The 27,344-nt window shown below is 42.4% G+C and overlaps 1 protein-coding gene across 2 annotated transcripts in view; it reads left to right on the forward strand.

Moving 5' to 3' along the window:
• LOC118386411 (nuclear factor erythroid 2-related factor 2-like) overlaps nucleotides 1–24,279 on the forward strand; it is a 28,223-nt gene extending 3,944 nt beyond the window's left edge. The window contains exons 1-5 of one of the 2 annotated variants that reach the window (XM_035774147.2): nucleotides 12,811–13,009; nucleotides 20,772–21,047; nucleotides 21,379–21,471; nucleotides 21,860–22,042; nucleotides 22,640–24,279. In XM_035774147.2, the coding sequence (XP_035630040.1) occupies nucleotides 12,968–13,009; nucleotides 20,772–21,047; nucleotides 21,379–21,471; nucleotides 21,860–22,042; nucleotides 22,640–23,890 (1,845 nt within the window). In that variant the 5' untranslated portion in view covers nucleotides 12,811–12,967 and the 3' untranslated portion in view covers nucleotides 23,891–24,279. Of the gene's footprint in view, nucleotides 1–12,810; nucleotides 13,010–20,771; nucleotides 21,048–21,378; nucleotides 21,472–21,859; nucleotides 22,043–22,639 lie in introns of those variants that run through there. The other variant, XM_052523024.1, reaches the window with a different exon arrangement.
• Nucleotides 24,280–27,344: the final 3,065 nt, after the last annotated feature.

Here is a 27,344-nt window from a genome sequence, read left to right on the forward strand (position 1 = left end):
AGGTGCTTCGCTATATCACATTTGACATCGTCCATAAGCTTGAGTTCATTTGCACACAAAAAAATCATACAATGATGGAAAGACCTGTGTGTTGTCCTTGTTAATGCAGACAGAGAAGACCTCTGTGTTGTCCTTGTTAATGCAGACAGAGAAGAGCTCCAACTTCTTAATCATAGCCTCAATTTTGTCCTGCACATTGAATATAGTTGCGTAGAGTCCCTGTAATCCCAGATTCAGATAATTCAGATGAGAAAAAACATCACCCAGATAGGCCAGTCGTCATCATGCAAGCGGTCAGACAAGTGAAAATGATGGTTAGTAAAAATAACTTTAAGTTCATCTTGGCACTTCTGTATGTTGCAAAAGCATTACATGGTCGCTGCCCATATCATTGCATAGTGCAGAAAAGAGTTCAGGGGCCTTGCTTTAACAAAGTTAATAATTTTTACTGTAGTGTCCAAAATGTCTTGAGCAACTGCTTGCGCGTGTTAGCACTCCAATATGTCTCCCTGTCATGTCATGGCTTTTGCGCCATCAGTACAGATACCAACACATCTTGACCACCAAAGTCCATTTGATGTCACAAAGCTGTCCAGTACTTAAAAAAATATCCTCTCCTGTTTTCCTGGTTTCCAGTGGTTTGCAGAAGAGGATGTCTTCCTTAATTGACCCCCCATAAACGTAATGGACAGCAGCGGATTTAGGTATGGGCGACATAGGTAGCCGCCCAGGGCGGCACAGGGTGCCAGCACAAAAAAAAACATTTGGATTGGTGACATTTGCGTGATCGGTTTTCTATCGCTCATTTGCACGTCACGTCAATGGTATCATGTCACCGTGTGGAACTGTGGGCCAATTAACCTTGTCGGAGTGGGCGCCCTGATTCTTGTTTGTGAGCTAGGCAGGCTACTGCCTGGGAAGGTCTCCCACTCAGAAGTACAAGATGGGGAGGGGAGCGGGAGGTAGGTTGATCTCAGGTCTCCCCTCTGGAAGCCCGAGGTAGGGGGGCGGGGGTAGGTTGACCTCAGGTCTCCCCTCTGGAAGGGGTAGGTTGACCTCAGGTCTCCCCTCTGGAAGCCCGAGGTAGGGGTAGCGGGGGGTAGGTTGACCTCAGGTCTCCCCTCTGGAAGCCCGAGGTAGGGGGCGGGGGTAGGTTGACCTCAGGTCTCCCCTCTGGAAGCCCGAGGTGGGGGTAGGTTGACCTCAGGTCTCCCCTCTGGAAGCCCGAGGTAGGGGTATCGGGGGATTCTATCAAATAACACACCTCTAACATTGTACAGTACTAATGGAATTAATAAAATCAGTCACACTACGAAATGCTACCAAATACAGCACAATTCATTCGTAATACTGTGAATATATGTCTTACAGACATATTTTTTTATTATTATTTTTTTACTGGTTTGTGCAATATCATTAAGATTAATAGAAAACCAGTCTGCACACTACCTGAGGACCACCATGTCACAGGAACGCCTTAGTGGCCTTGCTGTCACCAGTATTAAATAGTGCAATTGCTGGGCAGAGTTCTTATGATGATGTCATCGATGACTTTGCGTCAAGGAAGGCAAGAAAGGTCAGGGTTTAGATGGCAGTTGTGCAATTTAGTTTGTGTGTTTCTTGTTTGAAGTGCAATAGTGTAATAATCAGATTCTCTTCTTTATAAATGTGTTATTCCATTTGTGTATTTGTGTGATATAGGATTTGTGCAATTTAGTTTTATTTGTGTGTTTTTCTTCGCAATAGGTTAATAGTGCAATAATGAAGTTCTTGTTTTATTTGTATTTATATATTACAATTACAATTTGTTTCTACTTTTTGATATTTGAGTCTTATTTTTGTATAGATTTTTATATTCATATTGTTTTAAATGATATGGTGATTTATTTGTGTTGTTCCAAATGTCTGAATAATAATTAGAGTTGGTGGTGTTTTTTTGTTGTTGTCTGATTGGGGGTCGCCCAGGGAGCCATTCAAGGTAGAACCGCCACTGGTAACAGACATATACCAGGAGCTGTGCCAGGCTCTCCACGTCTGTTGACTCATCCAGCTGTAACAGACATATACCAGGCGCTGTGCCAGGCTCTCCACGTCTGTTGACTCATCCAGCTGTAACAGACATATACCAGGAGCTGTGCCAGGCCCGCCATGTCTGTTGACTCATCCAGCTGTAACAGACATATACCAGGAGCTGTGCCAGGCCCGCCACGTCTGTTGACTCATCCAGCTGTAACAGACATATACCAGGAGCTGTGCCAGGCTCTCCACGTCTGTTGACTCATCCAGCTGTAACAGACATATACCAGGAGCTGTGCCAGGCTCTCCACGTCTGTTGACTCATCCAGCTGTAACAGACATATACCAGGAGCTGTGCCAGGCTCTCCACGTCTGTTGACTCATCCAGCTGTAACAGACATATACCAGGAGCTGTGCCAGGCCCGCCATGTCTGTTGACTCATCCAGCTGTAACAGACATATACCAGGAGCTGTGCCAGGCCCGCCACGTCTGTTGACTCATCCAGCTGTAACAGACATATACCAGGAGCTGTGCCAGGCTCTCCACGTCTGTTGACTCATCCAGCTGTAACAGACATATACCAGGAGCTGTGCCAGGACCGCCACGTCTGTTGACTCATCCAGCTGTAACAGACATATACCAGGAGCTGTGCCAGGCTCTCCACGTCTGTTGACTCATCCAGCTGTAACAGACATATACCAGGAGCTGTGCCAGGCTCTCCACGTCTGTTGACTCATCCAGCTGTAACAGACATATACCAGGAGCTGTGCCAGGCTCTCCACGTCTGTTGACTCATCCAGCTGTAACAGACATATACCAGGAGCTGTGCCAGGCTCTCCACGTCTGTTGACTCATCCAGCTGTAACAGACATATACCAGGAGCTGTGCCAGGCCCGCCACGTCTGTTGACTCATCCAGCTGTAACAGACATATACCAGGAGCTGTGCCAGGCTCTCCACGTCTTTTGACTCATCCAGCTGTAACAGACATATACCAGGAGCTGTGCCAGGCCCGCCACGTCTGTTGACTCATCCAGCTGTAACAGACATATACCAGGAGCTGTGCCAGGCTCTCCATGTCTGTTGACTCATCCAGCTGTAACAGACATATACCAGGAGCTGTGCCAGGACCACCACGTCTGTTGACTCATCCAGCTGTAACAGACATATACCAGGAGCTGTGCCAGGCTCTCCACGTCTGTTGACTCATCCAGCTGTAACAGACATATACCAGGAGCTGTGCCAGGCTCTCCACGTCTGTTGACTCATCCAGCTGTAACAGACATATACCAGGAGCTGTGCCAGGCTCTCCACGTCTGTTGACTCATCCAGCTGTAACAGACATATACCAGGAACTGTGCCAGGCCACGTCTGTTGACTCATCCAGCTGTAACAGACATATACCAGGAGCTGTGCCAGGCCCGCCACGTCTGTTGACTCATCCAGCTGTAACAGACATATACCAGGAGCTGTGCCAGGCTCTCCACGTCTGTTGACTCATCCAGCTGTAACAGACATATACCAGGAGCTGTGCCAGGCCCGCCACGTCTGTTGACTCATCCAGCTGTAACAGACATATACCAGGAACTGTGCCAGGCCACGTCTGTTGACTCATCCAGCTGTAACAGACATATACCAGGAGCTGTGCCAGGCCCACCACGTCTGTTGACTCATCCAGCTGTAACAGACATATACCAGGAGCTGTGCCAGGCTCTCCACGTCTGTTGACTCACCCAGCTGTAACAGACATATACCAGGAGCTGTGCCAGGCCCACCACGTCTGTTGACTCATCCAGCTGTAACAGACATATACCAGGAGCTGTGCCAGGCCCACCACGTCTGTTGACTCATCCAGCTGTAACAGACATATACCAGGAGCTGTGCCAGGCTCTCCACGTCTGTTGACTCATCCAGCTGTAACAGACATATACCATGAGCTGTGCCAGGCTCTCCACGTCTGTTGACTCATCCAGCTGTAACAGACATATACCAGGAGCTGTGCCAGGCTCTCTACGTCTGTTGACTCATCCAGCTGTAACAGACATATACCAGGAGCTGTGCCAGGCTCTCCACGTCTGTTGACTCATCCAGCTGTAACAGACATATACCAGGAGCTGTGCCAGGCCCACCACGTCTGTTGACTCATCCAGCTGTAACAGACATATACCAGGAGCTGTGCCAGGCTCTCCACGTCTGTTGACTCACCCAGCTGTAACAGACATATACCAGGAGCTGTGCCAGGCCCGCCACGTCTGTTGACTCATCCAGATGTAACGCATAGAATTCACTGGCTTGTATGTGTAACAGTATAACTTTAGACCGTCCCCTCGCCCATAACCGGGCGCGAACCAGGGACCCTCTGCACACATCAACAACAGTCACCCACGAAGCATCGTTACCCATCGCTACACAAAAGCTGCGGCCCTCGCAGAGCAAGGGGAACCACTACTTCAAGGTCTCAGAGCAAGTGACGTCACCGATTGAAATGCTATTTAGCGCGCACCACCGCTAACTAAGCTAGCCGTTTCACATCCATTACATATGCAAATTAGTAATTGTTTCAAAACATCTCCTGCCATGGTCACTGATGTGTCAGGAAACAGTGTTGTTTGATGAAGCAATTGTCTGTATAGTACTTTTGGCCTTTTCCCCCAGCATTGTCCCAGCCATATCTGCAGTAACAGAAATAATTATGTTCTCCACAATAGTATGGGGCTTGCCTGTCTTAGCCACTCAGTAGCTCACCATATAAGACTCTTCTAGCTCCTTCTTATTAATGGTATCTGTTGCTTTTATACGTGTCTTACTACTCGAAAGGTGTCTTAATTCTCGCTCAAAAGATTCCTGTGGCTTTTTTTTCAAATTGGCATGTTTTTTTAAAATAAAGAGTGAAGGTTTCATTGAGTTGTGAGATAGTACTTTTGCACATATAACACACTGTGGCTGAGGAAAGGCACTACTCCCAATATAAGTGAACCCCAAATAAATTTAGTTCTCATCATATTTGCGCCTCTTCGATGGTCCAACATCCCTGTCTGTTGTTCAGTGCTTTCCAGAGTAAGCGAGCAGTAGCTCTTGGGCTGCATCAGATTCACAACTGTCAGTGTCCATGCTAGCTGGGCTAACAACAAATGTAGAATTACTGATGCTAGCATTGGATGTGCTCGTGGAAGCAGAACAACTTACATTTACATTTACATTTAAGTCATTTAGCAGACGCTCTTATCCAGAGCGACTTACAAATTGGTGCATTCACCTTACACCATTCACTGAATACAGAACACACACACACACACACCATTCACTGAATACAGAAAACACACACACCATTCGCTGAATATAGAACACACACCATTCACTGAATACACAGGGCCTTCGGAAAGTACTCAGACTCCTTCGCTTCTTCCACATTTTGTTACGTTACAGCCTTATTCTAAAATGGATTAAACAAATCCTCATCAATCTACACACAACACCCCACAATGACAACGCAAAACAGATTTGTTGAAATTTGCAAATGTATTAATAATAAAAACCAGAAAAACCTAAATCATATCCAATCAATTGAATTTACAACAGGTGGACACCAATCAAGTTGTATAAATATTCAGGATGATCAATGGAAACAGGATGCACCTGAGCTCAATTTCAAGTCTCATAGCAAAGGATCTGGTGACTTATGTAAATAAGGTATCTGTTTTTTTATACAGTTGCAAACATTTCTAAAAAAAAAAAAAACGTTTTTCACGTCGTCATTATGGGGTAGTGGGTGGAGATTGATGAGGAAAACATTTTAGACCAAGACATTTTCGGGAAAAGTCAAGGGGTCTGAATACTTTACGAATGTATTTACCGAATGTAGAACACAGAATGTAGAACACAGAACATTCATGAATATAGAACACTCACTGACTATAGAACACAGAACACTCACTGACTATAGAACACAGAACACTCACTGACTATAGAACACAGAACACTCACTGACTATAGAACACAGAACACTCACTGACTATAGAACACAGAACACTCACTGACTATAGAACACAGAACGCTCACTGACTATAGAACACAGAACGCTCACTGACTATAGAACACAGAACGCTCACTGACTATAGAACACAGAACGCTCACTGACTATAGAACACTCACTGACTATAGAACACAGAACACTCACTGACTATAGAACACAGAACACTCACTGACTATAGAACACAGAACGCTCACTGACTATAGAACACAGAACGCTCACTGACTATAGAACACAGAACGCTCACTGACTATAGAACACAGAACGCTCACTGACTATAGAACACAGAACGCTCACTGACTATAGAACACAGAACACTCACTGACTATAGAACACAGAACACTCACTGACTATAGAACACAGAACACTCACTGACTATAGAACACAGAACGCTCACTGACTATAGAACACAGAACGCTCACTGACTATAGAACACAGAACGCTCACTGACTATAGAACACAGAACGCTCACTGACTATAGAACACAGAACGCTCACTGACTATAGAACACAGAACGCTCACTGACTATAGAACACAGAACGCTCACTGACTATAGAACACAGAACGCTCACTGACTATAGAACACAGAACGCTCACTGACTATAGAACACAGAACTCTCACTGACTATAGAACACAGAACTCTCACTGACTATAGAACACAGAACGCTCACTGACTATAGAACACAGAACGCTCACTGACTATAGAACACAGAACGCTCACTGACTATAGAACACAGAACACTCACTGACTATAGAACACAGAACGCTCACTGACTATAGAATGAGTCGCAGACAATTCAGCAGAGAAGAGAAGGCTAGCGGATACATGGTCACAACAGGATAATAGTGTGGTTGACAGGTGCAGGTGTAGTACTGCTGGTAGTAGCTGTACTACGGGTCTTACTTTTTTTTAACCATTTATCAATTTTCCAGTTAATGTGAAGATAATTTTTATTTTATTTATTTAAAAAAAAATGTGAATCACATTTTTATTTGGCATACCCCGACAGCATTACGCATACCCCAGTTTGGGAATACATGGACTTGAGGCTCTTATTGTACTAGTTTAATATTCCATCATCACGTTTCAGGATATGCATGCTTTATTTACTTTAAAGAATTAAGACATAGGCCTAAAGATCAAGTTATTGACTATTGGATAATTAATATAATAATACATTTGAAATGGGAAGTTTACATACACCTTAGCCAAGTGCATTTAAACTCAGGTTTTCACAATTCCTGGCCTTTAACCCTAGTAAAAATTCCCCGTTTTAGGTCAGTTAGGATCACCACTTTTAAGAATGTGAAATGTCAGAATTATAGTAGAGAGAATGATTTATTTACATTTACATTTTACATTTAAGTCATTTAGCAGACGCTCTTATCCAGAGCGACTTACAAATTGGTGCATACACCTTATGACAACCAGTGGAACAGCCACTTGCATCTAAATCTTGTTGGGGGGGTGAGAAGGATTACTTACCCTTACTTACCCTATCCTAGGTATTCCTTGAAGAGGTGGGGTTTCAGGTGTCTCCGGAAGGTGGTGATTGACTCCGCTGTCCTGGCGTCGTGAGGGAGTTTGTTCCACCATTGGGGGGCCAGCTTTTATTTCTTTCATCACATTCCAAGTAGGTCAGAAGTTTACATACACTCAGTTAGTATTTGGTAGCATTGCCTTTACATTGTTTAACTTGGGTCAAATGTTTTGGGTAGCCTTCTACAAGCTTCCCACAATAAGTTGGGTGAATTTTGGCCCATTATTCCTGACAGAGCTGGTGTAACTGAGTCAGGTTTGTAGGCCTCCTTGCTCACACACACTTTCAGTTCTGCCCACAAATTTTCTATGGGATTGAGGTCAGGGTCAGGCCACTTCAATTCTTTGACTTTGTTGTCCTTAAGCCATTTTGCCAGAACTTTGGAAGTATGCTTGGGGTCATTGTCCATTTGGAAGACCCCATTGTGACCATGCTTTAACTTCCTGACTGATGTCTTGAGATGTTGCTTCAATATATCCACATAATTGTCCTGCCTCATGATGCCATCTATTTTATGAAGTGCACAAGTCCATCCTGCAGTAAAGCATCCCCACAACATGATGCTGCCACCCCCGTGCTTCACGGTTGGGATGGTGTTCTTCGGCTTGCAAGTCTCCCCCGTTTTCCTCCAAACATAACGATGGTTATTATGGCCAAACTATTCTATTTTTGTTTCAGCAGACCAGAGGACATTTCTCCAAAAAGTACAATCTTTGTCCCCATGTGCAGTTGCAAACCGTAGCCTGGCTTTTTAATGGTGGTTTTGGAGCAGTGGCTTCTTCCCTGCTGAGCGGCCTTTCAGGTTATGTCAATATAGAACTCGTTTTACTGTGGATATAGATCCTTTGTACCTGTTTCCTCCAGCATCTTCAAGGTTCTTTGCTGTTGTTCTGGGATTGATTTGCACTTTTCGCACCAAAGTACATTCATCTCTAGTAGACAGAAGACCTCTCCTTCCTGAGCGGTATGATAACTGAGTGGTCCCATGGTGTTTATACTTGCGTACTATTGTTTGTACAGATGAACGTGGTACCTTCAGGCGTTTGGAAATTGCTCCCAAGGATGAACCAAACTTGTGGAGGTCTACAAAAATTAATTTGAGGTCTTGGCTGATTTCTTTTGATTTTCCCATGATGTAAAGCAAAGAGTTTGAAGGTAGGCCTTGAAATACATCCACAGGTACACCTTCAATTGACTCAAAGGATGTCAATTAGCCTATCAGAAGCTTCTAAAGCCATGACATAATTTTCTGGAATTTTCCAAGCTGTTTAAAGGCACAGTCAACTTAGTATATGTAAACGTCTGACCCACTGGAATTGTGATACAGTGAATTATAAGTGAAATAATCTGTCCGTAAACAATTGTTGGAAAAATTACTTGTGTCATGCACAACGTAGATGTCCTAAACGACTTGCCAAAACTATAGTTTGTTAACAAGAAATTTGTGGAGTGGTTGAAAAATTAGTTTTAATGACTCCAACCTAATTGTGTGTAAACTTCTGACATCAACTGTATATATATGTTTATGTACTTGTGCACACAACTAGGCTATACTGGGGAATGTGAAATTCCTGTATTGTGTTGCAAATGTCCTTATTTTATCCTCTTATGAAAGGCAACAGTGTGTAGGCTACCACCTGGTCTGGACTCAGTCTGGGGCTTTTCTGGGGCTCTGGTAAAGTTACACAGACTCTGTGCACCATAACGTCTGTCTAAATGGCGTGGCTCTGCACAGGGTGCAAGGGCCTGCGACTGCTGTGCTATACAAGCTATTATAAACTGGGTAGTTTGAGCCCTGAATGTTGATTGGCTGACAGTCATGGTATATCAGACCGTATACCCCGGGTTTGACAAAAACAGTTTTTTTTTTTACTCCTCTAATTACGTTGGTAACCAGTTTATAATAGCAATAAGGCACCTCGGGTTTGTGATACATGGCCAATATACCACGGCTAATGGCTGTATCCAGGCACTCCGCATTGCGTTGTGTGTAAGAACAACCCTTAGCTGTGGTATATTGGCCATATAACACACCTCCTCGGACCTTATTGCTTAACTGTACAGGTAAATTAAATACTTTGGCATCATCTAACCAGAAGAGGTCGCTATACCAAGTTTCATGAGTTGCCACCCCATCTCTCTACCAGTAAGCTGTGAGGCCTGCTGGAAACAACTAGAGTACTATTGAAAATAATCACAGTGATCAATATTCTGCACGAGTGTGCCTTTATAGCTTAAATTTAAATTCTTATTATCATTGCATTCCCATTGTAGCATATATTGTGCCTTCAGAAAGTATTCATACCCCTTGACTTATTACACATTTTGTTGTGTTACAGCCTGCATTCAAAACTGATTACATGTTATTTTTTTTATCTCACCAATCTACACACAATAAGCCATAATGATAAAGTGAAACATGTTTTTGGACATTTTTGAAAATGTTTTGAAAATTTAAATATAGACATTTCATTTACATAAGTATTCACACCCCTGAGTCAATACATGTTATAATCACATATGGCAGTGATTACAGCTGTGAGCCTTTCTGGGTAAGTCTCAAAGTGATTACAGCTGTGAGCCTTTCTGGGTAAGTCTCTAAGTGATTACAGCTGTGAGCCTTTCTGGGTAAGTCTCAAAGTGATTACAGCTGTGAGCCTTTCTGGGTAAGGCTCTAAGAGTGATTACAGCTGTGAGCCTTTCTGGGTAAGTCTCAAAGTGATTACAGCTGTGAGCCTTTCTGGGTAAGTCTCTAAGTGATTACAGCTGTGAGCCTTTCTGGGTAAGTCTCTAAGTGATTACAGCTGTGAGCCTTTCTGGGTAAGTCTCAAAGTGATTACAGCTGTGAGCCTTTCTGGGTAAGTCTCAAAGTGATTACAGCTGTGAGCCTTTCTGGGTAAGTCTCTAAGTGATTACAGCTGTGAGCCTTTCTGGGTAAGTCTCTAAGTGATTACAGCTGTGAGCCTTTCTGGGTAAGTCTCTAAGTGATTACAGCTGTGAGCCTTTCTGGGTAAGTCTCTAAGTGATTACAGCTGTGAGCCTTTCTGGGTAAGGCTCTAAGAGTGATTACAGCTGTGAGCCTTTCTGGGACGCAGTGTTGGTGAACGGATGATCTCAAAATGTGTGGTTCCCGCTGTAAAGCTTGGAAATGTTTTATTTTTCGTTCCAACCACTGAGTCTTTATAAGACGTATTTCCCACCGTAAAGCATGGAGGAGGAGGTGTGATGGTGTGGGGGGTGCTTTGCTGGTGACACTGTCAGTGATTTATTTAGAATTCAAGGCACACTTAACCAGAATGGCTACAACAGCATTCTGCTGCAATACTTCATCCCATCTGGTTTGGGTTTAGTGGGTCTATCATTTGTTTTTCTACAAGACAATGACCCAACACACCTCCAGGCAGTTGAAGGGCTATTTTACCAAGAAGGAGAGTGATTGGGTGCTGCATCAGATGACCTGGCCTCCACAATCCCCAGAGCTCAACCAAATTGAGATAGTTTGGGATGAGTTGGACTGCAGAGTGAAGGAAAAGCAGCCAACAAGTGCTCAGCATATGTGGGAACTCCTTCAAGACTGTTGGAAAAGCATTCCTGGTGAAGCTGGTTGAGAGAATGCCAATAGTGTGCAAAGCTGTCATCAAGGCAAAGGGTGGCTATTTGAAGAATCTAATTTAAAATATATTTTGATTTAACACTTTTTTGTTTACTACATAATTCCATGTGTTATTTCATAGTTTTGATGTCTTCACTATTATTCTACAATGTAGAAAATAGTAAAATTATAGAAAAAACGTTGAATGAGTAGGTGTTCTAAAACATTTGACCAGTAGTGTATATAGGGCAGCGCTCTCTAATGTGCTAGTGTTGGCTATTTAACAGTTGGATGGCCTTGAGATTGAAAAACAGCTACTATCTCTCGGTCCCAGCTTTGATGCACCTGTACTGACCTTGCCTTCTGGATGATAGTGGGGTGAACAGGCAGTGGGCTCAAGTGGTTGTTGTCCTTGATGATCTTTTTGGCCTTCCTGTGACATCGGGTGCTGTAGGTGTCTTGGAGGGCAGGTAGTTTGCCCCCGGTGATGCGTTGGGCAGACCGCACCACCCTCTGGAGAGCCTTGCGGTTGAGGGGGGTGCAATTGCAGTACCGGGTGGTGAAACAGCCCAACAGGCTGCTCTCAATTGTGCATCTGTAAAAGTTTGTGAGTTTTAGGTGACAAGCCGCATTTTTTCAGCCTCCTGAGGTTGAAGGGGTGCTGTTGCGCCTTCTTCACCACACTGTCTGTGTGGGTGGACCATTTCAGTTTGTCAGGGACGTGTATGCCGAGGAACTTGTGACTTGTTAAGCACATTTTTACTCCTGAACTTATTTAGGCTTGCCATAAGACAATGATTGAATACTTATTGACCTAATCCATTTAAGCTTTTAATTTTGTATTAATTTGTTTTAAAAAATGTAATAATTGTTTTATTTATTTCACCTTTATTTAACCAGGTCGGCTAGTTGAGAACAAGATCTCATTTACAACTGCGACCTGGCCAAGATAAAGCATAGCAGTGTGGACAGACAACACACAGTTACACATGGAGTAAACCATTAACAAGTATTGTGTGTAGGCCAGTGACACAATCTCAATTTAAATTCATTAATTTCAGGCTGTAACAACAACAGAATGTGGAAAATTCAAGGATTGTGATTGAATACTTTCTGAAGACATTGTAAACCTACTGTACATAAATACACTTCGTCTTCACAGCATTCTGCATAAGATGACTGGGGTAGTTTTGTCTGTCAGGATGATACATGTGACTTAAATTGTTAAACATTGGGCCTACCGACAAGTTGTTGTCATAGTTGTTGTAATAACATTATAATAACTAATTGTTATGTTAGTTAAAAAGTCAACCAATATGCAATTCTAATTGGCTAATTGGGCTAAAAGGCCTATTCTATCTAGAAACATGAATCCATGAGGGCAGAGATTATGTAAATGTTACTGGAATAAACTTGTATTTTTTTTAAGGTTGCATAACAAATTCCTCTTTTATAAACCTGTAGCAAATGTTGCATTGGCTGTCCAGTGCACAGACACACACTGGTCTTATGGCCCAATAGGATATTGAGGGGGACGATCCCAGCGGAGCTCTCCCAGAGCCATTGACTGGTTGCTGCAACTTGTGGGCAGGGCCATCAGACTGCTTGGATTTTTCCGTACATTTTCATACGATTAGAAGCAACATTTCCTTCATAGCTAAACGTCGCTGCGCCGGACTCCTTGCTTTCTGATAGTCCACCATTTTATATTGCTGTAGGTCTAAAGGATTATAAATTGTTTGTTTTAATATATTGGACCTTGCTTTACGAAGGGACAACTCTCTATTATGATGGAAATTGAGATGCCTAAAATTCATCCTAGTCAACAGGTAAATCATTTTATATATATATATATATGCTATTATGTGAAACTATAGCTCAAGTTTGACCTATAGCATATTAACGCAATGCTAGACAATATCCTCATTGTTGAAAAACTATATTAGATTGGATATTTCAAACTATTTAAATAAAATTAGGCCTAATTAAAACTGTTCATATGTTACCTGATTAATAAACTGTCATGTTCAACTCGATGTGCGTTTCCCATACTACTCCATATATTATTTCAAAAGATATTGTTTCGTAAGTAAATGAAATGAAACGACTGCATCGTAAATATGTTTTCTTATAGGTTATCATAATCATATTTGTGAACTTCTCGTGTTGTAGTTTTGACATTTGTAAATACATTAGGCTACTACTGCATGTAGCTCTACAATTTATGTCTCTGCGCTGGTAGTCGACATACGCGTTCATAGAAAATTCTGCAAAGTCATGGATGGAAGTCTGGCCGGTTCATCCAACTCAATTCCGTGTGGGCGAAAAAAGACCGGTAAAACATCCGTTTAATTTCGATGTCCATGTGTAATGATGCAATTACTGTCAAGTAAAACATATGTCAAGGTGACGATGACGACACATCCCCAGACAGTCTTTTTCTTTTCATTTCAGTGCGCTTGTTTTTTGGCCGTCGGAATCCCCCCATGCGCCACTAGAGCCCCATAGCGTTTTTCCCGTAAAGATGGCATCTATTGGCCTACCAGTAACTTAACGAAACCGGAGTTAAATAAACCGAGCATAGACGGTAGAGAAAGCGAGACATCTCATGGTCACATTTGATCTGGTTGGGGCCAGTAAGTACCTCAGAGCCAGATGTTATTGGACAGTTTCCCCATTGAAATATATATGTATATTATCTGTTGTAAGTGGGCGTTCCCTCTCTCGCGTGAGCCATGTAAGAGATTTGATTTGATGTAAGAGATTATGGAGATTATCATGCTCACGTGAGAGTGGGAACGCCCACTTACAAAGATAGGTAACTTGACCATTTTTTCAATGGTAAACAGCCTCAGTAAGACATCTTTATTCATCCACCATGTTTGGGCCTACTTCGCTCCATACAACTAACTGATTGCACAATCTCAGGCTGCCCAGCCTGGAATTTAGTTTATTTTCTTTTCCATGATGTAGGCTACACAGGTCCTCTGTAGAGTTCAGTTGATTGTGTCAAATTGAGAAATATATGTTGGCTTAAGCCTTAGGCTTGTTATAATAACCCAAAACTGGTGGTAGTTATGTAGCTGATCTTCAAATAAAATTTGATCAAATCACATTTTATTTGTGACATGCATCGAATGCAGCAGATGTAGACCTTACAGTGAAATGCTTACTTACAAACCCTTAACCAACAATGCAGTTTTAAGCAAAAAATTAAGTGTTAAGTAAAAAATAGATAATTTATAAAATAAAAGTAACAAATAATTAAAGAGCAGCAGTAAAATAACAATAGCAAGGCTATATACAGGGAGTACCGGTACAGAGTCAATGTGTGAGGGGCACCGGTTAGTCGAGGTAATTGAGGTAATATGTGCATGTAGGTAGAGTTAAAGTGACTATGCATAGATAATAAACAGAGAGTAGCAGCAGTGTAAAAGAGGACCCATGCTGTAGAACATTTTTTGGATCTGAGGACCCATGCCAAGGCTTTTCAGTCTCCTGAGGGGGAATAGGCTTTGTCGTGCCCTCTTCACGACTGCCTTAGTGTGTTTGGACCATGATAGTTTGTTGGTGATGTGGACTACAAGGAACTTGGAAACTCTCAACCTGCTCCACTACAGCCCCGTCGATGACAATGGGGGCGTGCTCGGTTCTCCCTTTCCAGTAGTCCACTATCATCTCCTTTGTCTTGACCACGTTGAGGGATAGGTTGTTATCCTGGCACCACACGGCCAGGTCTCTGACCTCCTCCCTATAGGCTATCATCGTTGTCTGTGATCAGGCCTACCACTGTTGAGTCATCTGCAAACTTAATGATGGTGTTGGAGTCGTGCCTAACCATGCAGTCATGAGTGAATAGGGAGTACAGGAGGGGAGTGAGTACGCACCCATGAGGGGCCCCCGTGTTGAGGATCAGCGTGGCAGATGTGCCTACCCTTACCACCTGGGGGCTAAAGACATGAGTGCTATGGGTCAGTAGTCATTTACGCAGGTTACCTTAGTGTTCTTGAGCACAGGGACTATGGTGGTCTGCTTGAAACATGTTGGTATTACAGACTCAGTCAGTGACAGGTTGAAAATGTCAGTGAAGACATTTGCTAGTTGGTCAGCGCATGCTTGGAGTACAAGTCCTGGTAATCCATCTGACCCTGCGGCCTTGTGAAGGTCTTACTCACATCGGCTACGGAGAGCGTTATCACACAGTTGCCCGGAACAGCTGATGCTCTCATGCATGCTTCAGTGTTACTTGCCTCGAAGCGAGCATAGAAGTAATTTAGTTAATCTAGTAGGCTTGTGTCACTGGGCAGCATCCGACGAGCGTCAGGGCCGGTGTAGTACGATTCAATCTTAGTCCTGTATTGACGCTTTGCCTGTTTGATGGTTCGTCAGAGGGCATAGCAGGATTGATTATATGCTTCCGAGTTAGTCTCGCTTCTTTCAGTGTGGGGACAACATCATTTATGCACTTATTGATGAAGCCAGTGACTGATGTGGTGTACTCCTCAATGGCATTTGAAGAAGACCTGTAGCTTAGCATCTGCTTAATCTGACCACTTTTTTATTGACCGAGTCACTGGTGCTTCCTGCTTTAATTTTTGCTTGTAAGCAGGAATCAGGAGGATACAATTATGGTCAGATTTGCTAAATGGAGGGCGAGGGAGAGCTTTGTACGAGTCTCTGTGTGTGGAGTAAAAGTGGTCTAGAGTTTTTTTCCCCTCTGGTTGCACATTTAACATGCTGGTAGAAATGAGGTCAAACAGATTTAAGTTTCCCTGCATTAAATTCCCCGGCCACTAGGAGCGCCGCCTCTGAAAGAGCTTCTTCCTGTTTGCTTATTGCCGTATACAGCTCATTGAGTGTGGTCTTAGTGCCAGCATCGGTTTGTGGTGGTAAATAGACAGCTACAAAGAATATTGATGAAAACTCTTGGCAAATAGTGTGGTCTACAGCTTATCTTGAGATACTCTACCTCAGGCCTGCCTTATCTCAGCTCACTGGTCACCATAGCAACACCCACCTGTAGCACGCGCTCCAGCAGGTATATTTCACTGGTCATCCCCAAAGCCAACACTTCGTTTGGACGACTTTCCTTCCAGTTCTCTGCTGCCAATGACTGGAACAAATTGCAAAAATCACTGAAGCTGGAGTCTTACATCTCCCTCTCTAACTTTAAGCATCAGCTGTCAGAGCAGCTTTCCGATCATTGTACTTGTTTTGATCAGCTTTCTGATCATTGTACCTCATCCCCATATTATTACTTACCCTCTTGCACCCCAGTATCTCTACTTGCACATCATCATCTGCACATTAATCACTCCAGTGTTAAAACTAAATTGTAATTATTTATTTATTGCCGGACCTCCCTACTCTTCTACATTTGCACACACTGTACATAGATGTTTCTATTGTGTTATTGACTGTACGTTTGTTTATGTGTAACTGTTGTTTTTGTCACACTGCTTTGCTTAATCTTGGCCAGGTCACAGTTGTAAATGAGAACTTGTTCTCAACTGGCCTACCTGGTTAAATAAAAGTGAAATAAATAAAATAAATAATAATAACGCAAAAAAAAACACAATAGCACAATTGGTTGAGTGATAATAATACTGTGCCATCTTGCTACCTTGGTTTTATCAATTGAATAACAGGTTTCCCCCTAGATTAAGACTAAACCTGAGTTTTGTCATGTTTAGGAGGTGAGTCTACTTAGTTGTTTTAATCAGATGCGTTTCTTTTCTGAGAAAAAAATATAGTCATCAGACTCCCATTTAAGGGGCGGTATGCAACAAGGTATCATGAAACAACAACTTTTGGGGCAGTTTCATGGACACAGATTAAACCTAGACCTGGATTTAAAAGCAAACACGAAAATGCTTTTTTGGTCAAGGCTTAAAATGTGTGTCCAGGAAACCTTACTCTATCTCACAGCTCTGTTGTGTTACTGGCGCTTAGAATTCCTTTGATTGGCATGTTTTTAAAGGTGCTGTTTCTTCACCTAACACAATTGTTTTTTGTTCTGTTGTTTGAGTTGCTGCACATTCTGAGAGGGAAGTCAAAATGCAGCAACTCAAAGTCTGTCTGTTTTTAAACAAAGAGATTATTTTTGAAAAATTATGTTTTTATTTACACTAAATTTGCAGAATCGACCAGGAAATGAAAGCATATATTTTTTTACAAGCCCCAGTTCCTTATTTGTAGTCCAGACCTCCTCTGAATTACAGATAATGGTAGCTAACATGGTATCTTAGTACATTTATACTATTCATAAAGATCAGAGAACTAACCAGTATGTTTCACAAGTATTTTGTGGATAAATACTTCACTCCACCAATATAGTTTATAACAAAATAGTTACTGAGTTACAACTTAAAGTCATTCAGCTGTTCATCCAAATAGTTACCTCATCCTCTTTTTGAGGCAGTCCGTGAAAGGGGCCTCGAAAGGGAGGATTCAGTCATTTGTGAATGTACACAGATCACTCATCTCTGCATGAATGTAGTGTGGTGTTGAAATTTCAGTGACAACGTGAAGAGACTCTGGGAAAATCATATATACCTGTGTCTTTTTTCCTCAAAAGGGATTCTACAATAACATATTTTATGACACTATAATCCATCCTGTATGAGGAAAGAGTCTATAAAATGTCCCATGTATATAGAGACTTTGAACATAGGTCACTTCATATACTATTGTTTACTCACTGTGTATGTATTCACAACATAAAAAATATATAATTTTTATTTTATTTATTTAATTAGGTATAGCCCTTTCTAATATACCTACTATTGTACATACCATTTTATTTTCCGAATGTATATACTTTAAAAACACTGCATATTTATATTCTGCATTCTGACACTGCTCACTCTAATATATCTATATTGGATTGTTAATTGGACTCGTTCTGGCATTTCTTGATTTCTTGTTTAGATTTATAGATTATCTGTACCGTATTTGCTAGACATTCTACTGCACTGTTGGAGCTAATAATCGGTGTTCGCGACCAATTAGATTAGATTCGAAAATAATAAGGCTTTTTATGCCTATTGTTCAAGATTTCTTTACTCTTCTCGACTCTTCTAGACTGTAAGTGATATTTGTGGGTGGTTGTGTGGGCCATTCTTCATCCTCTCCAGGGCCATACTGTATCACCTATGGTTTTGTGTACTTGCTACCCAGACCTTGTGACTTTAAAGGCTTTTGTGGTCATGGATTAATGCTGGATTTGACGGGACATCCATGAGGCAATTAGGGTTGAAGACTTCTCAGCTGCACTGCAGAGAGCAGAGAGAGAGAGAGAGAGAGAGAGAGAATGTGTCACTCCCTGGCCTTAGTATTCTGTGTTTTCGTTATTATTTTGGTTAGGCCAGGGTGTGACATGGGGATTTATGTGGTCTGTTTTGTCTGGGGTTGTTTGTAGTAATGGGATTGTGGTTAGAGTAGTACTCTAGGTAAGTCTATGGTTGCCTAGAGTGGTTCTCAATCAGAGGCAGGTGTTTATCGTTGTCTCTGATTGGGAACCATATTTAGGCAGCCATATTCTTTAGGTCTCTTGTGGGTGATTGTTCCTGTCTTTGTGGCACCAGATAGGACTGTTTCGGTTTTTGCACGTTTTGTAGATCGTTTTATTTTCATCTTTATTAAAGATGTACAAAACTAACCACGCTGCATTTTGGTCCGCCTCTCTTTCACCAGAAGAAAACCGTTACAGAATGTTTGTTATAACTATTTCTGAACTTAAAGATAATAGGTCATGTGAATTATATAATTAAACATTGTTTTTTGGGGGGATTTTTTTGTGGCCATGTTTAACACTTGATTTGGTCCACAAAGTTACAACTCAATTACTTCTGCTCATTCCATTTACAAGAGTTATCTATGTCGAAATCTACGCCAAGCCCCAAAATCTTTCCCACACCACATCCTCTTTACACTCCCTTCCACTTTGTTAGTCGTCTGATCTGTCTCTCTTTACATCCTCTCTCTCTCTCTGTTCTGTTTATGTTACCCAGTCTCTCTGAAAGTATCATTGACCTTCTTTTAGGCAACAAATAGGCACATCTTCAGAGCTTTCCTTGTGACCTAATATGTTGGGTTAATGCAATCTCACAAGTCCTTTCTGAAATGTTTCCTTCTGAATATAAGGTCTGTGTAATTTATGTTAAGACGGCCCCAGGGGAGACCAGCGTAGTTTATCTCTGGACATTCCTGACTGAACAGGCAGGCAGCTAATAACCTCCAGACCCTGCCAGTGTCACGTTCAGACCTTTGTTTTCTCTTTGTTTTAGTCAGCGAGTGAGTTGGGTGGGCAGTCTGTGTGTTTTTCTATGTTGGGGTTTTGAGTTCGGCCTAGTATGGTTCTCAATCAGAGCCAGCTGTCAATCATTGTCCCTGATTGAGAATCATACTTAGGTAGCCTGGGTTTCACTTTTGAGTGGGGGGTGTTTGTTTCCGTGTGTGTGTGTTTGGGCCACACGGTACTGTTTCGGTTTTGTAAATTCACGTTGTCATTTATTGTTTAGTGTTCTGAGTTTTAATTAAAAATCATCATGAACACTTACCACACTGTGCTTTGGTCCTCCGATCCTTCTCGCTACTCCTCCTCAGAAGAGGAGGAAGAATGCCGTTACAGCGAGGCATACCAGGAGGTCCTAGTGGTGTTGCTACTGTATACACCAGAGAGGACATAGTAAGAACTTTGTCTGAACATATTTGTACCAAACCTTCCTTGCTAGATCTCAAGCTGATATGGTTCTCAAAATACAGTTCTATGGTGCAGTGTGGTTTATCAAATAAAAAGTAGGAAACATTTGTAAATTTAAATAATTATGCACATGTGCAGAAGGTTCGGTTTTCTAGACCATCTGGAAAAGTAATTCGATGTTTTCGGCAACGCAGCCACTCTGTAAAACTCACGTTTTTACTCCCTAAAACTCAGTTTTAATTTGAAGCTGTATCAATTTAACTTTTCTCCTCAGTGATTAATGATTTCATTAGTTTTTTTGAGCTAGTGATATTACATTTGACCTGCTGTCCTTTGATTTATTTGGTTGAAACTAATCAAGAGAGTCACCAGCTGAGAGGCACATCTCCTCTGTGGGTGAATAAAAAAAAATATATATATATTTCATCTTTATTTAACTAGCCAAGTCAGTTAAGAACAAAGTCTTATTTACAATGATGGCCTACCCTGGCCAAACCCTAACCTGATGACGCTGGGCCAATTGTGCGCCGGCCTATGGGACTCCCAATCACGGCCGGTTGTGATACAGCTTGGAATCAAACCAAGGTCTGTAGTGACGCCTCTAACACTGAGATGCGGTGCCTTAGACCGCTGCGCCACTCGGGAGCCGTTGGGGAAATGGAGAAGTGCATCTATTATTCATACTGCTTCTTGCTAGTACTGCTGTCGTCAGACACCCGGAGGGACGGGGCGTGGCACTGGAGAGAGAGAGAGAGAGAGACAGTAGCTGTACTCCTTCACAGCAGGGAAACGTTTCCTTGTTCCTCCTCACCAATCTCATTTTTTCATCTGGTCACAGCCTGTGTGGTGCTTTGTGAGTTCCGGTCTAACTTGTTGTCTGTTGGCAGGACATAGACCTGATCGACATCTTGTGGAGGCAGGACATAGATCTGGGTGCGGGGCGCGAGGTGTTTGACTACTGCCAGCGTCAGAAGGAGCACGAGCTGCAGCAGCAGAGGGAGCAGGAGGAGGACAAGAGGCTGCAGCAGCAGAGGGAGCAGGAGAAGGCCCTGCTTGCTCAGCTGCAGCTGGATGAGGAGACGGGGGAGTTTGTGCCCCGCCTTGCGACCAGCGGACAGCCACTGCAGACGGCTACCTCCGCCGCACCCTCTCAAGTCATACAGGTACCGTACACACACACAGCTGTCAGTCATGTCAGGGGCTGGCCACTCCCCTCCCTGGGAGGGGGTGCAGCTGCTCTGTAGCTAGGTAACAACCTCATCCAGTGTAATTAGGGAAACACAGGTGGCTTTGTAGTTTTGCATTAGTGGATTTGGCTGTTTAGAAACTGCTCTGTGGAGAGCTTTGTCTAAGGTAGCGCTATGCTCTCTGCTCAAATTCTTACCTATTCATTAGCAAATCAGCCATTTTCAAACACAATGTTGAAATGGATGCAGTGTTAGAATAGAGGGAATTTAGATGAAAACCTGAAGTGCTTTGAATCTTTGCTTTCAGGATGTCAGCTTCACTGTAGATGGGGATACCTTGTCATTTGATGAATGTATGCAACTGCTGGCAGAGACATTTCCTTTGGTAGAGGCAACTGAGGTAAGAATACAGGCTTTCACTATCTTAAAAATATGCTTACAACAATTTCTAATTAAGCAATAAGGACAGAAGGGGTGTGGTATATGGCTAATATACCATGGCTAAGGGCTGTTCTTAGCCACAACGCAACACAGAGTGCCTGGACACAGATCTTAACCGTGGTATATTGGCCATATACCACACACCTCAGAGGTGCCTTATTGCTATTATAAACTGGTTACCAAAGTAATTATATATTTCTTGTCATACCCGTGGTATACAGTCTGATATACTATGGCTGTCAGCCAATCAGCATTCAGGGCTCAAACCACCCAGTTTCTAATTAACAATATATAATGTTGTATGTACCTGTCTTTTACAGTGTTTCCCTCCCTTGTTTGTGTTGTAGACTACCTCTTCCTGTCTGGATGCCGCCGTAGCTCTAGCACCCAACAGCAGTCACATCATGATGAAATCTGATCCGCCAGCTTTGACCCAGCTGCCTCTACTCACAGCCCCACTGCCCTCACAAAGGACCTCCCCAGATTTGGAGCAGGCCTGGATGGAACTTTTGTCCCTCCCTGAGCTGCAGGTACAATACGAATATTCTACCGCCTCTATGGTGTAACAAGCACTCAAAAGAATGCACGGATGGCAGCAGCCAGGTATGCATGAGAGGACATATTTAAGGACCTTTTGTTTTGTGTGTTTTGAATGGGACACAGCGGAAGAAGATACTACTCAGCTAATGCCACTGTGATCAGGTTCCCACATAGCACTGTTGAGTCTGAGCAGTGGGAGGGAAAGCCTCAAATGGTGGGAAGCTGCTTGTGTCCTCAAGTAGAACATAAAATAGCTTCTAAGCAGTTAGTGAAGGTAGTAGTAGCATGGAAACCAGAAAGAAAACACTTTACTTACAGTACAAAATACAATGCGTCATTTCATGCAAAAAAATGTTAGTCAATTTAGGAATCCCACTTTATTTGCAATATTGAACCTGTGCAAAGTTTCAGCTACTTATTGGGAATAAAAAGGTTTGAAACCAAGGTTTAATAAATGATTAGTAAAAACTGAACCACCCCTCATCCATATGATGGTTCTCTACTGCATATTACATTACCGTTACATCTTGATGTCTAATACACTGCATGGGTTACTGGTTTTGATGCTTCCTAATCTTGTTTTCTAGCAATGTCTGAATATGCAAATGGAGGACACACGGGAGCTGACCGGAGGATATCTGCCCACTAACACCACCCCTGAGGTGCAGGATCCAAACTACAGCTTCTACCCATTGCCCAACCTGGAAGAGGTGGCGTCAAACACAGCAGATGTCTGCCCACCTGAATTCATCAACACCTTTGAGGAGAGCTTTCCCAACATCGCTCCACTGGACCATCTCAATCAGATGACCCTGAAGGCTCCAGATCTCAATACTCATTTCAGTGCAGACACTTTCTGTGACATATTTTACCCAGACGTTGTCAACACAAAAGTGACCAGTGTCACCTTGCCTTGTGGCCAAGGAAATGGAGGTAACTCATTGGCAGAAATACCAAACAAGCCTACTTTTACACCAATGGAATTACAGGACCTTTCTCCTGGAGATACATTTGACAGAGACAACAAACCTGAGATAATGACAGAATGTCCAGATTCTGATTCGGGTGTTTCTGTGGAGGCAAGCTCATACTCTAGCTCTCCTGAGAAATCCATGTATGGGGACCGCTCCTTTGGTGGCTACAGCGATTCAGACATGGATGAGATGGACAGTAACCCTGGGAGTGCACAGTCTGACTACTCCGAGATGTTCTCACTGTCTTTCCAACCAGATGGCCTGCAGACACCTCTTTCTGTGTTACCTCAGCAGCGGGACAAAGAGCCCAAACATGGCAAGACTGAGCCAGATGACGAGACTGGCCACAGTGAATCGCCCTTCACCAAAGACAAGAAGAGGAGGCGCTCTGAGAAGCGTCTCTCTAGAGACGAGCAGCGAGCCAAGGCCCTCCAGATCCCCTTCACCGTGGACATGATCATCGACCTGCCCGTGGAGGACTTCAACGAGATGATGTCCAAGCACCAGCTCAACGAGGCCCAGCTGGCCCTGGTCAGAGACATCCGACGGCGGGGCAAGAACAAGGTGGCTGCCCAGAACTGCCGCAAGCGCAAGATGGAGAACATCACGGAGCTGGAATATGACCTGGACTCGCTGAAGGAGGAGAAGGAGCGACTGCAGACAGAGAAGACCAAGAATGACAGCAGCCTGCGGAAGATGAAGCAGCAGCTCAACACCTTGTACCTGGAGGTGTTCGGTCTGCTGAGGGACGAGGAGGGGAAGCCCTATTCTCCATTGGAGTACTCCCTCCAGCAGACCACCGATGGCACAGTCTTCCTCGTCCCCCGCATTAAAAAGACACTTAGCAAGAAAAAGGACAGCTAGCACTTCTCTGTTTTACTACATGGTAGAGCATTAGTAATAATAATACTATGCAAAGAATAACTTTGTAGTTGCTTGGCTTTTAAGCGTTAGTAAAACAGCAGAACTGTTATATAGTTTTTGCCTACTCTTCTTGAATCTTTAATTATATTTGAGTTATTTTGTACTGGTCTCTATTTTTCCCGATTTTGTTTGTAAATACATTATTTGCTTTTGAGATATGAAAATGTGTATTGTGTATATATATCATGTTTTTAGTATGCTAATTATATTGTTGCAATCACTGTTACTTCAAAGTCGGTTTTATAAACTTTATGCTGATTTGCAGCTCCATTTCCTTTGTATGTCCTGACTATTGTGCTTTTTAATGAAATAAACAGTTCATTTAGTCAGATGGTCTCTTGCTTACTATTCAAATTCGGCCGATTCAGAAATGTACACCTTTCCTACTAACTTCTCAGTAGTTGGTATTCAGACTAACAGACTTTTAGTGCATTTATGTAAAGAGATCCCTTTTAATTAGAATTTTCTCAATAGACTCACTAGAATATATGGAGAGAACAGGTTCAGAATATATGGAGATCGATGAAACAAAGCCATGTAAATACAAACATTCGCCTCCTTTACAGCGCCAATTGGTAGATTAAAAAAATACTCTGACCTTTGTATATTATTTAGAGTTAGGAAAGTATTTATGAATAATACAAACAGGTTTGGAGAGCTTTTACACACTAAATATATGTGATTGAAAGTTGCCATATTAAATTGTTCAAACCATTAATTATTGTAAAGTGAGAAAAGTGTAGAATATACATTTACATTTAAGTCATTTAGCAGACGCTCTTATCCAGAGCGATTTACAAATTGGAATATGGGTTGAGCAGTAGGCTACACTAATCTACATGAATAATCCCCACTAATCAAGAAACTGATGACAATATCCAGTCATCGTGAACCTTGTGCCAGGGTGCAGGTTTAAAAGATTGAAGTAGGCTACATGTCCGAAATTACTGCACAACTTCTAATATGAATCACTGTCGCTAGCCATACTCACGAACAACCACACGGACATGACAGATGGAAGGTGGACTAACGACGTGTTGGAATGATGCAAAATGGAAGCAAACGAACACTGAAGTGACAGTTATAAATGTATGTGGGTATAACTGATGGTGGCTACCGATAGTGGCTAATATTTAAAGCAATACATGTGAAAAGTCCGGGTATATAATTTAAACAGAAATCATGAATCAACTCTAGATTTTGCGCTCTACCATGATTTGCGTACGGCTACAGAATCATACAGCTTGGGTCTCTAAATTTCATCCCTTGAAGTTAAAACGACATACAATGTAAATTCTACATAATGGCACACCATTTCATAAACGTCACTGTGGGAAAGTTGATATGCTTCAGTTTGCTGTCATGTTTTCAGCGAGCATAACGTAAAACACATGTTATATTTACAATCCCCTTATGCAAACGGATACTCATGTACCTAGCTCTTATCAATAGCGCTTATACATTTGTAAATTCCAAGCAAGGACAATGGTGTAGATGCTCTTCGAGTTGGAAGCGACAGGTTGCTCGACCTTATTCACCTTTACTGTGGCGGAATTAAGTCAAGGTCAGAATACAGTGGCTCTGTAGACACACCTCTGCCACAACTTCCATTTCTAAATATCTCCACCCCGGAAAGAATAGCTGGTTGAGACATGCGTTACGTCATGCCCAAGTTCAAGGTCAGAATAGGCATAAAAAAAGTGCATAAAAAAGGGAAGTATGGAATATTATGACCTGAATCCTTTAATTCTATAAATTCTTGTGTGTAAGCCAAAACACTTTGAGGACATGGTTCCACCGGAATTTATTCAGTTATGCAACAGTGTACTCCATTGTTCAGCAACACTTCAAAAGGTCAGCTGGACACACTTCGGAAAAAGCGCAGCAATCACTGCACTTTCCTGGCTACCCAAGGCTCCTTGATCCGGCCACTGTCTTCTGTAGCGAATGACAGAGCAGCGAAAGAATAAATGAGTAGTCCGCTAGCACTGCGCATTGCATCTGCAGTTCCAGGCCTTTTCACAAACGTTACATTTGAACGCCAAACCTTCTCCACCCTCTATTCAGAGGCGGTGTGAGACAAACAAAACAACTATTCATACATCAAATAAATCAGTCGTTCCTTTGAGAGATGTCTTTATTCAATAAACACATTTATTTAATAGACATGCATAAGTATTAATTTATTCTAACTATAATAAATTGTCTAACCAGGGGTTGAAAAATCACCATACTTAATTTAGCTACTTTTTATTATTACTATTAAAAGCTATATATTAAAATTGAATAAAAACTACACAAATAAAAATATCAAGGACATCTATAGGTTTGTAAGTTTGAATGAATTGAAGCATGTTCTCTGCAGACCTCCAGAGATCTGTGAGCTGTGCAAGGAACTCACGAGATCCTTGAAAATTATCTTAATTAAACTGAGTGAATGGTACACTTTGACTCTCGAAAGGGATTAGACTCAATAGCATGTTTTCTACCTTATGAGTGTTAGTGTCTTACATAGCCTTACTGTATACTTTGAGAAATACTTAAGTCTTACCCATCCAGAAATCTCCATGTAATCCTGTCATTAGAGATTTTCAGCCTTTAATAGTCGTAATGCTTCTTTCCCGATCTGTAAATCAAGCAAAGTGGTTACTCTTACCAACTCCATCTTTGTTACCACTGCTTGTGAAATACTCACTTCCCTTCCCCATGTAAGGTCTGACAGCTAAATAAGTACTTCCTGGTAATCAAATCAAATTTATTTATATAGCCCTTCGTACATCAGCTGATATCTCAAAGTGCTATACAGAAACCCAGCCTAAAACCCCAAACAGCAAACAATGCAGGTGTAAAAGCATGGTAATCTGTCATGTCTGACTCAACAGGATGTCCCAAGTGTCCAGGAACTCTAGTTAGTCTTTCTTCGCTAGCATCAGCTGATCTTGAAAGGCATAGCTAGCCTTGAGAGGCTGACGCTCACTACCAGGCAAGACAATGCAAGCTTTTCTCCAAGGGTGCGGCTCTCGGTACTGCCTTCTCTTTCCTCTCACAACATGCTGACTTGTCCACTGTGCTGGGGCTGAAGAGGTCCTGTCTGACAAAGTAATTTGCAATCTTCCATGCTGATCTGCCGAGGCTCAACTGAAGTGGCTTGTAGCTGTAACATTCCTACTAGTGCAATGCTGGCTAGGTGATGCGTGCACTTCGCCCTAGGACTAGCTAAGACTCCCTTTCCCATCCAGCCAGATTTATTTTTTGTTTTACATTTCAAGGAAGTTCAGAGAAAACAAAACTTTTGAGGGTATTGATTTGCAACACCCGATTAGTGATGACGGACATGAAAATAATCCAATCCCTTCAATCTTTCTCTGAGCCAATGATGCACTATACTTCATAA

The sequence above is a fragment of the Oncorhynchus keta genome, chromosome 7 (assembly GCF_023373465.1).
Source record: "Oncorhynchus keta strain PuntledgeMale-10-30-2019 chromosome 7, Oket_V2, whole genome shotgun sequence".
NCBI classification, from domain to species: domain Eukaryota; kingdom Metazoa; phylum Chordata; class Actinopteri; order Salmoniformes; family Salmonidae; genus Oncorhynchus; species Oncorhynchus keta.